The sequence below is a fragment of the Melanostigma gelatinosum genome (genome assembly GCF_949748355.1).
Source record: "Melanostigma gelatinosum genome assembly, chromosome: 1".
NCBI lineage: Eukaryota > Metazoa > Chordata > Actinopteri > Perciformes > Zoarcidae > Melanostigma > Melanostigma gelatinosum.
The window spans coordinates 30618875-30634352 of NC_136634.1; the positions used below are offsets into that span (position 1 = coordinate 30618875).

The following is a 15478-nucleotide window of genomic DNA, read 5'->3' on the forward strand; positions in this document are numbered from 1 at the left end:
ATCGTATCTTTCCTACCAGTAAAAATGCCTTCCATGTGTAAGACAGAAGTCGGCATGAAAAAGCAAATCGAGTTCATCAGCTTTGTGGAGAACAAACATTACCGCTGTGGAGACCAGGAGCAGTGGACAGCGTAGACTGATCTGGGACCAGGCTTTGTTGACTTCTTCCCTCGAGTGTCTGCAGCGTGCGCCGGCACACAACACACCCTGGAGAGAGGACACGCAGAGAGCGGACTCAACTCAACTGGAGCAAGAAGTTATGCACCTTTGATTTGTTTCATCTTTAGATTTCAGTGAAGCGATTCTCACTCTCAGCAGGTGTGACGTCAGGTGGCAGGACAGCAAGCCGACCGGAGAACACGCCTTCCTCTGCAGTCGGACAGACGGAGAGGACGTGAGACAGAGAAAGAAGTGGGCTCTATTAAGTCCACATTCAAAATGTTTTAAAATTGGATTTATTCTGCAGCTCACCTGATGCTGGTTGACATGTTCTATCAGCGTGTCACACTCCAGAGTCTCCCTCCCTCCTTCGGACCTCACTTTAACGAGCAACACTGCTGGGAGAGCCAGCAGGACCCTGAGACACACACAGTGTTCAGTGCTTACACATTAAATGATAGAGATGATCTACATGACATGTACGTCCGTGTGTGAGCACCTGTTCCACATGCTCAGCATGTGCTGCAGGCTGAGCTCGGCGCTGATGCTCGGTGGAGCTGAGGAGGAGCATCTCTGAGACACCGATTCCAACAGGAAGTCGCTCACGTCGAGTCGGCTGCTTCCACGGCAGAGGTTGGTCACTTCCATGTCATAGACAAGCTCCTGCACGTACACACACACACTGTGTCACCTTCTTCAGCAGTTTTTTGCGTTTTAACAATGATTGTATTCAGGACCACAACATCACGCAATTTAACAGTTTACACTTGTGTCAACTAAACAGCTTAACAGTATACACACCTGTAACCGGGACAGGATGTCTGGCAGACAGGTCCCTGTTTCTGACACTCTGTGATGCAGCTTCTCCAGGCTCTGGTTGCTGTTGACGTAAAATACATAGAAGAGTTACATCCTCACTTAAGGTGAAAATATATATATTTTTTATTCATTTATTATTTTTTTTAAGATCAGGTTAACCCTTGTGCATCAGTTAAACTGCCAAATAATGATATGTTAATATTATTCAACACTAAGACATTTCAGGCTCTGTCTTCCTCAGCATGTGTGTCATTTTTTAATTATGTTGCTTTTGATGCTTTGCTGCCGGGAATTGAACCTCCAACCCTGTGATCAGTGGACAATCCGCTGTGCCAATATGCTCAAACAATCTTTCATCAAAGAAACAGCACTTGGAGCAGATTTCTTAAACCTACTGAATAAAGACATGTACACTCAGGTGTCATTCACGCCGACCGTTATCATATCTTCTTTCAAAAAGACCCGACACACAAACCTGGCAAAAAGTAAACCAGCATGTAGCATTCAGCTACACAACAGAAAGAAATCTATTGCAACTCGATGTCTTTTTTTAAAAGTGTGTTTATGTACAATAATTCAATCTGACACACGGGACACGTGTCATCAACATATACACCGACCTCAGCTGCTGGTCCATGATGGCATTGAGCAGATGAGAGCAGAGGATCCTCGTGTCTCCACCACAGCCTCCCTGTTCCTCCGGACGGGACAGGTAGAGCTCCCAGCAGGCCCACTGCTGGTACTCCTGACTACACACACACACACACACACTTACAGGAGCCACTAGACATTAGACACTGTGTGCATGCGTGCGTGCGTGCGATGCCTTTACCGTTCTGGGTCTGACAGGGCGTCTTCACTTCTCTGCACTCCGAGCTCGACAGCCACCCATTCTGAGACCGATAGCTTGACAAACATAAAGGTTGAAGGTTTTCATCAATCAAATTAATTTAACAAATAATACAAAAGTAAAAGACTAGGGAAGCCACTGGCTGCTCTCCGATGCTCATTGAAAATAGCGTACCTGATATTGTGGCGTGTTTTCCAGCTGACGGAACGCCGGGTGCCTCCACAGATGCCAAGCGGTCTTCCTCCAGGTGGCGTTGGCGTCTGTGGCGCTGCTCCACAGGCCCGGCGGGTTCTCCTCCTGGTGGTCACCGATTAGACCGCCAGCAGTGATGGGAGTTCCTCTGGTTTCAGGAGACAGTCTTGGGATGAGGTACAGGAGCTAAACCAACACACAGTTATATGTAAAGTTATAACAAATACAATAATATAATAATGAAATAGAGTCTATAGAAATAAGGGTTCCAGATGTGTTCTTCCTGAAGGGCTGTGGTTGTACCCAGAACCATTTGTTTCTGAGGACCCATTTCTTTTGTTTTTGTCAACGGTTATTTGTAAGACTAAGGGTTCCGTTACGAACCCTTTTCATTCAAATAAAATGATTTGAAGGATGATCTAGAGCTAAATAAATGTTAAAATGACTTAATCTTCATGAAAGACATACGCTCTGTGTCTCTCAGACACAAACATCCCTCCTGCTCCCGAAAATAATGTATTGAGAGACGCTTTTCTTCTCAATAAATTGAACTGCTGGTCTTGGTCTACGTAACTGTAACCTTTACAATTACATGTTTTGAATTACCGTCTAATGACAGACGATTCTTTCCACCTTTTCAATGCTAATCGCTAGTATGCTAGCGATGCTGTTACGATTATGGTTAGGTAAGAGAGCAGTAAAAGAGTGTTATGTTGAAAAAATACATTGTAAACTCTTATAAACATTTGTAATTTGAGTAAATATGCAAGGCTTAGATATACTGATGCTAGCAAATAGCATGAGCGAGTCACAGGGTAATTGAAAAGGTAATATTTAGCTTATACCGTGCTTGGCGCTGTAGTGCAAGCCTCTGCAGACGCAAGCTCCGAGTATGAACAGAGGCATTCATACTCTATGCGCTGCATAATCTACGAAATCCATGACTGTGGCAGGGTGTATAAAGAAAATGAACTGTGAAGAATCAAAAAGACAAAGAGTATAACCCAGACATACACTGTGACCTTGATGAGAGAGTGCAGTCGCTTTGCTGCTTGCTCTTGCCTCTGCACCTCTGCTTGCATTTTCTTGCTTCAATTTGCCAGATATTTCACATATATCTTGCCAGATATATCACATATATCACTCTTCAATGTTTGAGTGAAGACAAATCCAGAAAGTCGTCGAGCTATTTGGATTGTTGGCTAATGCTAACTAGCAGCTAAGCTAAAGCTAAGTAGCAGCAAGATGCCTCTCTTCTCCACGGATGACTACTACAAACTCCTACAGAAGATTGCAGTCTTGGAAACAAAAATCCACCGACTAGAAGTAAACGTGGCGGTAAATGGACTGTGTGGGAATGATACCACTCTACCATGGACTCAAAACACTGGACAAACGCAAGCTAAGACACAGCTAACTAGCACAACCAGGCCTACCAAGAAACAGGAGGAGAGAGCAGATAATGAATCTTCAAATGGTAGTCCTCCCTGGAACTCTCTCAGTGCAAAGCCGAAGAGAAAATATGTGGGAGGACGACTAACAGGCAGAGCCCAGCGCCCTGAGATTTGTGATGCGGCTGGCTGGCCTGCACTAGCACACAGGCAGAACTCCTCCTCAACTAACTGCACCCAGACGGACAAAGCCAAGGACAGCTGAGAAAAGTAAAACCTGCAAAACACCTCCACAACAACCAAGCCTACAACTTCAAAACAGATTTGCTCCATTGTCGCAGGATCCTAAATCTCCATCTGATGACCTGGATAAGCAGCTATCTCCTCAAAGCAGGGTAAGAACTGAGAGTCAATGTGAGAGTAAAAGGCCGCAGGCAAAGCTAGTGACTGGGCCTGAGCCTCTGATTGTTGGTGACTATGCTGTAAAAGATGTCAGAAAACTGTGCAGCAAGAACACCAAAATACTCTGCTTTCCGAAAGATATGGTCTCTGACACGAGAGACAAAATCCTGGACATCGTGGCTGACTATCCCACAGCGAAAAACATCATCGTGCATACAGGAAGCTGTGATATTGTGAAACAACAGTCTGAAGTTCTGAAGCGAGACTTTATTGATCTGTTAAACACAGTCAGCTCTGTCAAGGCTGAGGTGTTTATCAGTGGCCCTCTCCCACCAGTCAGAGGAGGAGATGAAGGATTCAGCAGGCTGTTTGCACTGAACAGATGGCTGTCAACTGCATGTGCTGACCAGTCAGTACATTTTATCAACCTTTTCTGGGAGCGCAGACATCTTTTTACAGCGCATGGAGTTTGCCTGAACAAGTCAGGGGTAAAACTGTTTACCTCTAACCTATTTTTCTCCCTGCGTCACTCGTCTGTCCCTACTGCCAAGGACAAGATACAAGAGGAGTCTAAACAAGAGATAACCACACAGCATCGCCATGGAGACCTTACGGGAAGGATGCCCCCGCCTAACGACAGCCAAAAGGAGGAGTCTCCAACCTCATCATCAGGGACCGCCTTCGCCTCCGATCTCCCACTTTCCACACTCTTCCTAGACGCGGAGTCTTTACCTCCCTCCCCAGCTATTTCGGGTCCATACTTTGGATCGCAAGCCTCTCTCACACTCTCCCCATCCTCCCCCCACCTGGAGTTCACTGACAACATGAAAAGGCTGGTCATTGCTGGAACCAAACACACACCTCTTCACACTCCCCGACGGCTCTACAACCGTCCTCTGTCTCCTCTACCAGATGGAGGAAATAATTGATATCTTCTGGGTCCAGGCTACAAGGCTAATGACACCAATGACTCTCTCCAGGAACAGTCGGGGCCCTGTATGCAGCTAGCCGCTTCAATTCCTGTCTTGCAAGTTTATAGAAAAAGAAAGGTGAGGCTGCGAAGAAACAATAGTAAACATGCTAACTTAGCATACATTCCTCGTCAGCCTGTCCAAATAAATTGGGCAAAGAAAGCTTTCACCACATTAAACTTAGCTTTATTAAATGTCAGGTCTCTGTCAGGAAAAACATTTTTAATCAATGATTTTATTGTTGGGCACAAACTGGACATTTTGTTTTTAACTGAAACTTGGTTAAATCAAGATAACAGTGCAGCTGTTCTTATTGAATCAACACCTCCCAACTTCAGTTTCATGAGTGAAACAAGAGTGCATAAGAAAGGAGGTGGAGTTGCTATTTTATTTAATGATTCTCTTCAATGCAAGCAGATGTCCTTTGGTCATTTTGGTTCTTTTGAATATGTGGCTCTGAATTCCACTCAATCTCTATTCCTAAACATTTACAGACCGCCTAAATACTGTGCAACCTTCTTTGATGAGTTTACTGAACTGCTGTCTGTAATCTGTATTGATTTTGACTGTGTTGTTATTGTTGGTGATTTCAATATCCATGTTGATAATCCCCAGGACAGAGAGTCTATAGAACTATGTGGTGTCCTTGATAACTATGATCTGACTCAGCATGTGACAGGACCCACCCACAACAGGGGGCACACTCTGGACCTAATCATCACCAAAGGTGTAAACATTTCCAAGGTTGCTGTGACTGATGTTGCACTCTCTGATCATTTCTGTGTTTTCTTTGAGAGTGCAATCTCCTTGCACACAAATGTCCAAACCAAGGTTGTGACAAAGCGTTACATCTCTGAAAACACCAGTGAACTATTTATTCAGAAGTTCTCCTCCACACCAGCCCTCTCTTGCCGCTCAGTCAATGAGCTTGTAGATGGCTTCAATTTTAAAGTTAAAAATATTATTGATGCCATTGCACCCACTAAAGTGAAGGTTGTCTCGGGTAAGCAAAGATCTCCTTGGAGAAATGCTACGCTGGTCAAAATGGAGAAACGAGAGTGTCGGAAAGTTGAGCGCAGGTGGCGAAAAACTAATCTCCAGGTTCACTGTGACATCTATAAAGAGAGACTTCGCAATTATAATTTGGAACTTAGAAATGCAAGGCAGTCATTCTTCTCTGACATCATAACCAAAAACAAGAACAATACACGCGCCTTATTTGCTACTGTCGACAGGCTAACAAACCCTCCAGTGTCGGTAGCTGCTGAGCTCCAATCCACCTGGGCATGCAATCAATTTGCCTCCTTTTTTACTGACAAAATTCAGAAAATTAGACAAGCAGTCAGTGCCTCCACACCAACCACAGGATATGTGTTGTCCCGATCTCTGAATAACATCCATTCAAATATCATGACACAATTTCATTCAATCGACCGTAGAAGCCTAGAAGACATTATACAACATCTGAAGTCATCCTCCTGCTGCTTGGATATTCTACCAACACACTTTCTCAAAAATATTTCAAACTGCATGACCACTGATCTCTTACAAATTGTAAACACATCCCTTCTCTCAGGTGTCTTCCCACAAGCCCTAAAAACTGCAGTTATTAAACCACTCCTAAAGAAGGTTAGTTTAGACTCCGCAACGATGACAAATTATAGGCCAATATCAAACCTCCCATTTTTAAGTAAAATAATTGAAAAAGCAGTTTTCCAACAGCTGACCAACTTCTTGACCGTAAATAACTGCTTTGATGTTTTCCAGTCAGGCTTTCGACAGCACCACAGTACTGAAACTGCTCTTGTTAAGGTTTTCAACGACATCCACTTAAACATAGACAATGGCAGAAGTTTAGTCTTAGTGTTACTAGATCTCAGTGCTGCATTCGACACGGTCAACCATGCCATACTCCTAGAAAGACTAAAAATCTGGGTGGGACTCTCTGGCACAGCACTTAACTGGTTTGAATCCTACTTGACGGGCCGAGAATACTTTGTGTCTGTAGCTGATTACACATCAGAGCTGACTAAAATGACATGTGGTGTTCCCCAAGGTTCAATACTGGGGCCTCTTCTGTTCAACATCTACATGCTTCCACTAGCTCAGATTATGGAAAACAACAAAGTGTGTTATCATAATTATGCAGACGACACACAAATCTACATAACTATGTCACCAGGGGACTATAATCCCATACAAGGGCTGGGTAACTGCATTGAACAAACCAACAACTGGATGTGCCAGAATTTTCTTCAATGAAAGAAAGATAAAACAGAAGTAATTGTTTTTGGTACCAAGGACGAACAATTGAAAATCACCGCTCAGCTTCAATCACTGATGTTAAAACCCACAAACCAAGCCAGAAATCTAGGTGTAGTTATGGATTCAGACCTCAACCTGAACAGCCATATCAAGACAATTACAAAATCAGCCTACTATCACCTGAAGAACATATCAAGGATTAGAGGACTTATGTCTCAACAGGATTTGGAAAAACTTGTCCACGCATTTATCTTCAGCAGACTGGACTACTGTAACGGTGTGTTTACAGGTCTCTGTAAAAAGTCCGTCAGAAAGCTGCAGCTGATTCAGAACGCTGCAGCTCGAGTCCTCACTAAGACCAGGAGGGTGGATCACATCACTCCAGTTCTGAGGTCTTTGCACTGGCTTCCTGTCCAACAAAGAATTGACTTTAAAATCCTGCTGTTGGTTTACAAAGCACTGAATGGTTTAGGGCCAAAATACATCTCTGATCTGCTGCTACCTTATGAACCATCCCGACCCCTCAGGTCGTCTGGGACCGGTCTACTTTCTGTTCCCAGAGTCAGAACTAAACATGGAGAAGCAGCGTTCAGTTTTTCTGCTCCACATATCTGGAACAAAGTCCCAGAAAGCTGCAGGTCTGCTGAGACCCTCAGCTCATTTAAATCAAGATTGAAGACTTTTCTGTTTGCTGCTGCCTTTCATTGAACCACATTCAATTCATATATTAATCAATTTCCTGCATTTCTGCATTTTACTACTGCATTTTATTTATTGCACTGTTTTTAAATTTTTTAATTGTTTTTGAAATCTGCTTTTCTTTTGCCTTGTGTTTTGATGCTTTTAACGGTTTTATGTGAAGCACTTTGAATTACCTTGTTGTTGAAATCTGCTTTACAAATAAACTTGCCTTGCCTTGATAGACTGTAGGTGTAATCGACAAAAAGCCATAAACTAACCTCCACAATGACCAGGAGGGATTGTAATTATCTGTAAACTCATATCTCATATTCATAGACTATGAGAGTCCAGTAAAGAAAAAAGTCAAGTATTAAATGCATTATAAAGAAATGATGGTTGAATATCCTGTAAACTATTTGATTTGGCAGCAAAACATTTACTCAAATGAAGATTTTAACATCTAAAAACAAATCTTTGTTGGTGATGAAAGCTGCCTCCATATTTATCACCTGCCTCCAGATCAGCCAATAGCTAAATTCAATTGCAATAGCCGGGTTTTAACAAGTAAGGGGCAGTCGCTATCTATATTTATAACACAATATGAAGAATTCAAATACGTTGTACTAAAATGTCACGATTTGAACCGTATACAGTGGTTTTCAGCTGGAAAAAAAGTTTGGGGGTTTAGTTACTCTTTAAGTACAACACCTCAGCACCTTTCTACTATTGCTTTATCTTTTTACAAGTAAATAAATTTATCTTTTCCCAAATTGCCCTTTCACGGTGTGAGTCTTATGAGATTTTTAAGTAACACAAACCTCATGACATTATTGAAAGTAAGATGAAAAAGACACCTTCTTATAGAAGCTGTTGAGGATGTAGTCCTGCTGTTGTTGCTGAGGCAATGAGTCCCCTCTGCAGATCCCGTAACACAAAGCTGCCACACACAACCTGGACGGCAACGAGAAGACTGTGAGTGAAGGTGGCAGCCGGCCCAGACGCCAGTGTCACATACCGGCAACACAAGAAACGTTCAAGGAATCCACACGTAACCTCACCTGACACAGAAGAGCATGTTGGAGTGTGTGCTGCAGACCAGCGCCGAGCTAAGCGCCTCTCCGACGCGAACCGGCTCCGGCAGTGTGGGCGGGAACAGCTGGACCAGAGGACCGTGGGGCATGCAGGCGTGGAGATGGACCGCAAACACCGCCAGGCCGAGTAGGTGGGCGGCGCTCAGCGCCGCCGCCTTTTTTGGACAGAAGAGGTTCGTGAAGCTGAACAGTGCATGTACTACACGTTTGAGCGGCGCGGAGGAATAAAGTGGTGAAGTAACTTTAACGTAGTCCAAAAAGGTGGGAGGTAACAGGCACTCAGCAAAATACAGATGTAGAGACATCGGAATATGGATTTGTGTACCTGGTTATGAAATAGGTCCCAGAGTCCGTGTATGAGGCCGGAGAGGAGCTGCGTGTTGCCAAGCAGTGCACTGACAAACCTGGAGGCCCACGGGCTTTGTCTGTAATGATGGAGAAGTATCCAGTCAGTTGATGGCAATGGCAGACCAAAAACAGTTATTTAATAGGCTCTACACCTCCGGCTCCAGTCACATTGCTGCTATACCTGCGCTTTGGGGTGGCTCCCGTGATGCTCTGGTCTGGTTTCTGCCCCCCCCACTACTGCCCACCTGACACACATACTTATACATGATTATAGCCATTTAAAGATTTTTTTTATTTCATTTTATTGTTTGGAGTTATTCATTTATGTTATATGTATGTGTACTTTAATTGGCATTAGTATAATTTATTCATTCCATTCTTTTTTTTTCTTGCTTCCTCCCTCCTTCCTTGCACCATTTTAAATGTATATATATATTCAATACCACTCGCTCCCCCAACACCCTGACCACACATTAGAGAACACACACACACACACATCTGCATCCATTTCGCAGGACCTCCATTTTTCCTCTCATACCCATCTGTCTGAAACTGTGTTAAACTCCTCAGATTGCTTTTGTCCCCCTTTTGTTTTGTCCTCTGTCCTACTTTGTATTATCCCCTCAGTTCTTTGGGAGTTCATGCCCTTGTCTGCATTTGCTTTGTAATCACTTTATCACACATAAAAAATAAAAAATAAATAAAAAGGAAGAGGCAATCTCATAACACAGATGGAATCTGTTAATTCCCAGAAAACGACCGCCTTGTACATGCACACTAATATTCCATTTATTTTCAGAATATGACAATTTTCCAAATTGATAATGCTCATGTAAACATATTCTGTTTGTAATTGCTTATTCCAAATGGAGCATTTTCCCACTAAGAAGTGTAGGAGACGCCAATATTATTCTGGTTTTAGGAGCATTCTGTGGAAATGTATACAACCATAGACTGCATATAAAAAGTGGCCATCACTCATTGGTTTGTGGACTGATGTTTTGAAGTCTCAAGTTCGTCGATTTCACCGTCGCCATCTTGGAATACGGCCGTTGCCATGTTGTTTTTTCGCAAATGCTCCACATGGCCTCTGTGCGTTGCACACAAACCAACTAGCTAACACGATGCAGAGACGCCCAAAACAAAACCCCACATCTCTGGTGACAGAGAGAAACACACTACTTTTAAACATTAAGAAATACTTGGCTATCAACAGGTTTTTGGATACGCGCAAATATTGCAACGACTTCTTTTTCAAGAGGGAGTATGCACTGCTGCATGTAAACGTGAATTTCAGTGGAATATTTATTTTTCATCAGCAATGTAAAAGGATTAGTAGGAATATTGTATTTTTTTAAATAAACTGAATATTTGGTGCATGTCAAAAAAAGTAAATATTGGTAAGTACCTCATACAACCAAACTATCCCTTTAATGCTTCCCTCCAGCTGCTGTATGTAGATACATGTATATGTATGGCCACTAAATGCTACTAAATACATTTGTGGCATTTTCCCCCCCAATTTTTCATACCCTGACAATAATTTTATTTCTTGTTTAGCGCAAGACTTCCTAAAAAAGTTGCAGCGCTCACTTGTTCGGAGGGTTTGCTCTGGAAGCGTCGAGCACGCACTGGCAGAAGTTTCTCAGGATCATGCGGACGACCTGAGAACACGAGGGAGAGAATGAAAGAATACATGCTGACATACATGCGGCTCACTGATGAAGAGAGAGAAGTTCATACTTTGACGTGGAGCTCAGGGGACAGCGGGGTGTTCGTGTGGAGTTCGATGACCGTCCTTCCAACCGGCTCATCGTTGCGGCCGGGAAAGATGACGTTCAGAGTGTGTGAGATCCTGGACAGCTGGGCAGACATCTCTGAGGGTACAGGTCAGGTGTGGAGATGAGGGATTCAAAGAGACAGCCTCACAGTGCAGTCTCATTGTAGAGCTGGGTGATATGGCCAAAGCACTTTTATCTCAATATTGAATATTATAGCATGTTTTATGTTAATTGAAAAACTATTTGTAAATATGAAAAATAACACAAAAACAGGTAACACCTATTTTTGTATAATCCTATGTGAATGAAATGCTTGACAACTGAAAAGTACTTTTGCATACAGCTGGAACATAAGAGTTCAAACTATTTCAATTATAGAGAAAAACTCTAAATTACACACATTTCCCCAAAACAATCAAACAAAACTATCAAATCATTTAAAAAAATGTTTTACTGGGTAAACGTTCGTGTTCCTTTAACACAGAAAGAAAGAAAGAAACAAAGCTGGAGCGTCTTTCTTTCAACGCTTCCTTTTTGCTCTTTATAAACTCCTATCTCATTGGCTACCACCAGTCTCTGTTCACACCTGAGCAGATGAGATCATCCAAACAATCACAGGGACAAGAAAAAGTACAGTGAGTGTCTACTTGTCTTTAAAGGTTTTTCTCATTGTATAACGGCTAATCTTGGAGTCCTGACTACATCTCTGTGTGTGATGTGCTGTGCTGCATGTCCTTTGTCGATATCTGCCTACCTCCATCATTCCCCTCAACAAGCAGCTCTGTGAACTCCTGCAGCTGAATCTTCAGGACCTCCAGAGGCTCATCATTGGTGTCCAAACACACTGCACCTCCTGGGAATGCAACACAGTGTAAATGCAGTTATGGGCTATTTCAGTTTGTCGTACATTACATCTATACGGAAGCCCTGAGAGGCAACTTGTGAGTCAAATAAAATTCTGTTGATCAATTTTCTACGTTTGATGTACATAGTTTTGTCTCCTGTGTTCATGACTTAAGAACAGGTGAAAAAAGGTTTGCCAGGAGATTTCTCTCCCTCTTTTCTGTGAAAACGTGTTGTAATTGTTGTTTTCTTCCAGGTGAGTTTTAATTTGACATAACTTGCTCACACACAATAAATGTACCTTGTGTTTAGAGTGCATAGAGAAAATAAAACTCTCCTGGAAGAAAACACGAACGCTTTGAATCCCATCTAGAACCGCGGATGCATGAAGAGAAGTGGATACAGAGTTGGAGGCGGAGCCATGTTCATTCCTATGAAAGCTGCTCAGTGGCGCATGAAGCAAAAAAAAGTTTGACTTCCAAATATGAAATTAAGCTGAAATTCAGCAGCGGATCTTCCGGAGCACAAGCGTTTCCTTTAACCCCGCCTCCCAGCCCGAGGTCCAGTCTCATTCACATGGATGAGGAAGGTAAAATGGCTCTACATTCGGCTATTAATGGATTGTACAAGTTTGAGAACCAAATTAGTTTAAAAATATGCTAATCAAGAGTTCGTACTGGGAAGTAAGCTGAGCCACTCTCGGGAATTTCAGACAAAGCATCAATATATTCAATTGTCAAATATTGTCATTTCTGTATGACATAACCTTCTAAACTACTATGAAGCAAATATAAAACTAAACACATGAAATAAAATGTTTTACTGCTTTGTATGTGGTTGTTTTTCTAATTGCATTCTTAGACTAAATCAGATTTCGTGAGTATCCACTACAATAAATGAGCGAATGACCTACTGTCCTGCTGCCTCTGTTTCTGGCAAGACTCCACATACGATGAATACTGTGCAGCAGGGATCTTATCTGCCCTGAATGCAGACAAACAAAGTGTCATAACAGGGAAAATACAGAAGAATCACAGTTAAACATGATTGGTAAAGAACATTCACAATCTGATGGTTGTTCTGATCAGGCCCACAAACACAACATATACAAGCAGTGATGCGAAATTAAAAGTTTTCTGAGAATAAAAGTGATAAAGGAATACATTTTGGGAGACAATAAATACATGACAGGATCAAATTATATAAACTCAAGAAAAGAGAAGAGCAATTTCACAAGCTTCTGATAATAACTCACTTTTTCAGAGCCTCTATGAAACTCATCCGAGCGTCAGCTTTGACGGGAAGCTGGAATTTAAAGACAGCGTCAGATAAACTCGCTTCACATCGGAGAAAGTGTAACAGTGAGATAGAGCTGCTCACCATCCTCGGTGTCAGCAGAGCAGGGAGGAACCGCGCCAGGAAATACGGCCTCCGGAAAATACTGGGGGAGGACAGGAGTGTCAATAATCCGTCCGTGTCTCCGTCTAACTCACTTCTCACATCTACATGACACCCAGATTGTCTAAAGGACCTGTTGTGTACTTTATAAATGTGCTGAGGTGACGATGTGGCTGAATACCTGGCCTCCATGACTGTGGCAGAGATTCTTCCTGTGCTCTCAAACAGAGACACTGCCTTCTCCACATCCTGGACGGCCTGGCACTGGGGCTGCACACACACAAACATCACGCTGTTATACATTATTGAGATAACAAAAAACATCAGCTGAAATACAGATTTCGATGCAAATGAAAACATTGCACAGTCTGCGTGCTGGAACTAGAGCTAGATATGAATCGGCGGTTCTTTTTTGGTACAGACCGAAATGTGTCGCATGTCCTAAAACTGTAAAGTGCTCAATGGACCCCTTTAAAGTTTTTTTTAAATGATGACGCACGCAGTTTTCTTGTCAAGCTGTGCAAGGGCATTAACCAGCCAAGATGGTGAATGCAACCTAAAAAGAGTGACTTTCCAGATCTATCTTAGTGGGTAGAAGACAAGACATTAGCTAGTGGCCCAGTATTTAGTGGGAGATTTTAAACATGTATTTAGTGGACAAAGCTAGCGTGTAACATTACACCAGAGAGACATTATGAGCTACAAGTCTCTAGATGATCCAACGTGTTCATGTACAGAACGTCAAACACCAGGACAAAGACTCAGAGGTTTGACTTTATTCACTTTTAAAACGGACTTTACAAACAGTCCAGTGCCAGTCAACACGGTTAATAGCTCGCAGCCAGAGGGTTTCGGTTCAACCAGTGACCGTGTTAACTGGTGACTCTCAGCCGAATGAGTCATGGTTGCTCGTAGTGACGGCAGCTGTTGAAAACACCAGTAAAACACGTAGGTGTCCCCGTAAAAGACTCCAATCAATTTGAAATACAACCTCATCTGTGCTTATTATCTACCAACCACGGACACATTTGGCCGAGAGTCACCAGTTAACATGTTCACTTGTTAAACTGAAACACCTGCTGCCCTGATCGTAATCCTGTCTGAATTCTGTAGTCTGCTGTAGGAATATCGATTCTGATGACCAATCATCCAATAACCAGACATTTTGATGCTGGAAACAGTTTGAGTTCAATGTGTAAAGCTTGTTAACTGGATGACTGGAGCTAAATGACGTCGGCGGTTAAAGGGTCTATGTCGGCATTAAATGTCTAGTCAGATCATTTTTTTGGCATTTGTTCTTTATTTGATAGTGAGAGAGACAAACAGGAACGGCAGGGGAGAGAGAAAGGGGACGACATAAGGAGTAAGGACTCAGCCTTAATGTACGCGCTCCATCTGGTGAGCGCCTCCAGTTAGGCAGTAATCGTATGGATGCTTGTTATTAGTCCTGGTTGATTTAGACATTCTATTCTGATATATGTTGGAGTGAAAACAATGCAGTCTGACATCTTTTTGTTTATACACGATCTTCAAGTTTTTAGAATTGTGTGCATAGTTCTATCAATTGTTTATTTAACGGTGATAAACTGTAATACAGCATTTTTTTTTTTTTTACTGAGAATGTCACCACAAACACCCAGTATTTATTATTCCCTGTTGAGATGCAGATACCTTCTGAGGGCTATTATTTTAAAAAGCTGGGTCTGCCCCCTAGTTTCCTGTTAACATACAGTGAAGGAAATGGGGGATGTTATTTTGAAAAACAAGTCGATAGGGCTCACTCTCCATTGTGTTACCTCCTTCTGCGATAGATAGTGACTTAACAGACATTTATCTAAATAAAAATCTCGAGATTCCTTTGATAATTAAAACACAGAGCTTTGTAGAAAATATATTTGTATTTCTTTTTTAAGTATTGACTGCTTTGGTACAGCGACCAAAACTCAGGAATTTAAACGTTTCAAACAGGATTTTAGAACACAAACTAATCACATCTGCAAGAGGTTTGATTAGCGGTTGATTCCTGTAATTCACTGCATCATTGATGCCTGCTAAGATTTTCTGGTTTCTCAAATCTTAGTTGAAGCGCGATGCTTGAAATGTTTGCCTCAATTATCTTTGACACTTTCCTGAGCTCGGAAAATTAAAAGAGCCTCGTCAAAATAAGGGCGTTCTCTGCCGACGACACAAACATATCACTGGGTGTTGCCGTTACCTGCAATGATGCTCCGCCTGCACCAGAAACATCCTCATACAAACCCATGTCCTCCACTGACTCCTGCATGTG

At 42.4% G+C, this 15478-nt stretch overlaps 1 protein-coding gene across 1 annotated transcript in view; it reads right to left on the reverse strand.

The window, feature by feature from the left end:
• Nucleotides 1–15478, reverse strand: part of fanca (FA complementation group A) — a gene marked incomplete at its 3' end in the record, with an annotated part of 33856 nt that overhangs the window by 6273 nt on the left and 12105 nt on the right. The window contains exons 16-34 of the mRNA XM_079285519.1: nucleotides 15407–15469; nucleotides 13373–13461; nucleotides 13174–13234; nucleotides 13049–13098; nucleotides 12707–12777; nucleotides 11705–11803; nucleotides 10913–11046; nucleotides 10763–10833; nucleotides 9147–9246; nucleotides 8789–8976; nucleotides 8585–8681; nucleotides 2003–2206; nucleotides 1811–1884; nucleotides 1599–1727; nucleotides 961–1039; nucleotides 659–822; nucleotides 472–577; nucleotides 310–369; nucleotides 103–207 (exon numbers count right to left, since the gene is read on the reverse strand). Coding sequence (XP_079141645.1) covers nucleotides 103–207; nucleotides 310–369; nucleotides 472–577; nucleotides 659–822; nucleotides 961–1039; nucleotides 1599–1727; nucleotides 1811–1884; nucleotides 2003–2206; nucleotides 8585–8681; nucleotides 8789–8976; nucleotides 9147–9246; nucleotides 10763–10833; nucleotides 10913–11046; nucleotides 11705–11803; nucleotides 12707–12777; nucleotides 13049–13098; nucleotides 13174–13234; nucleotides 13373–13461; nucleotides 15407–15469 — 1944 coding nt within the window. The remainder of the gene's footprint in view (nucleotides 1–102; nucleotides 208–309; nucleotides 370–471; nucleotides 578–658; nucleotides 823–960; nucleotides 1040–1598; nucleotides 1728–1810; nucleotides 1885–2002; nucleotides 2207–8584; nucleotides 8682–8788; nucleotides 8977–9146; nucleotides 9247–10762; nucleotides 10834–10912; nucleotides 11047–11704; nucleotides 11804–12706; nucleotides 12778–13048; nucleotides 13099–13173; nucleotides 13235–13372; nucleotides 13462–15406; nucleotides 15470–15478) is intronic.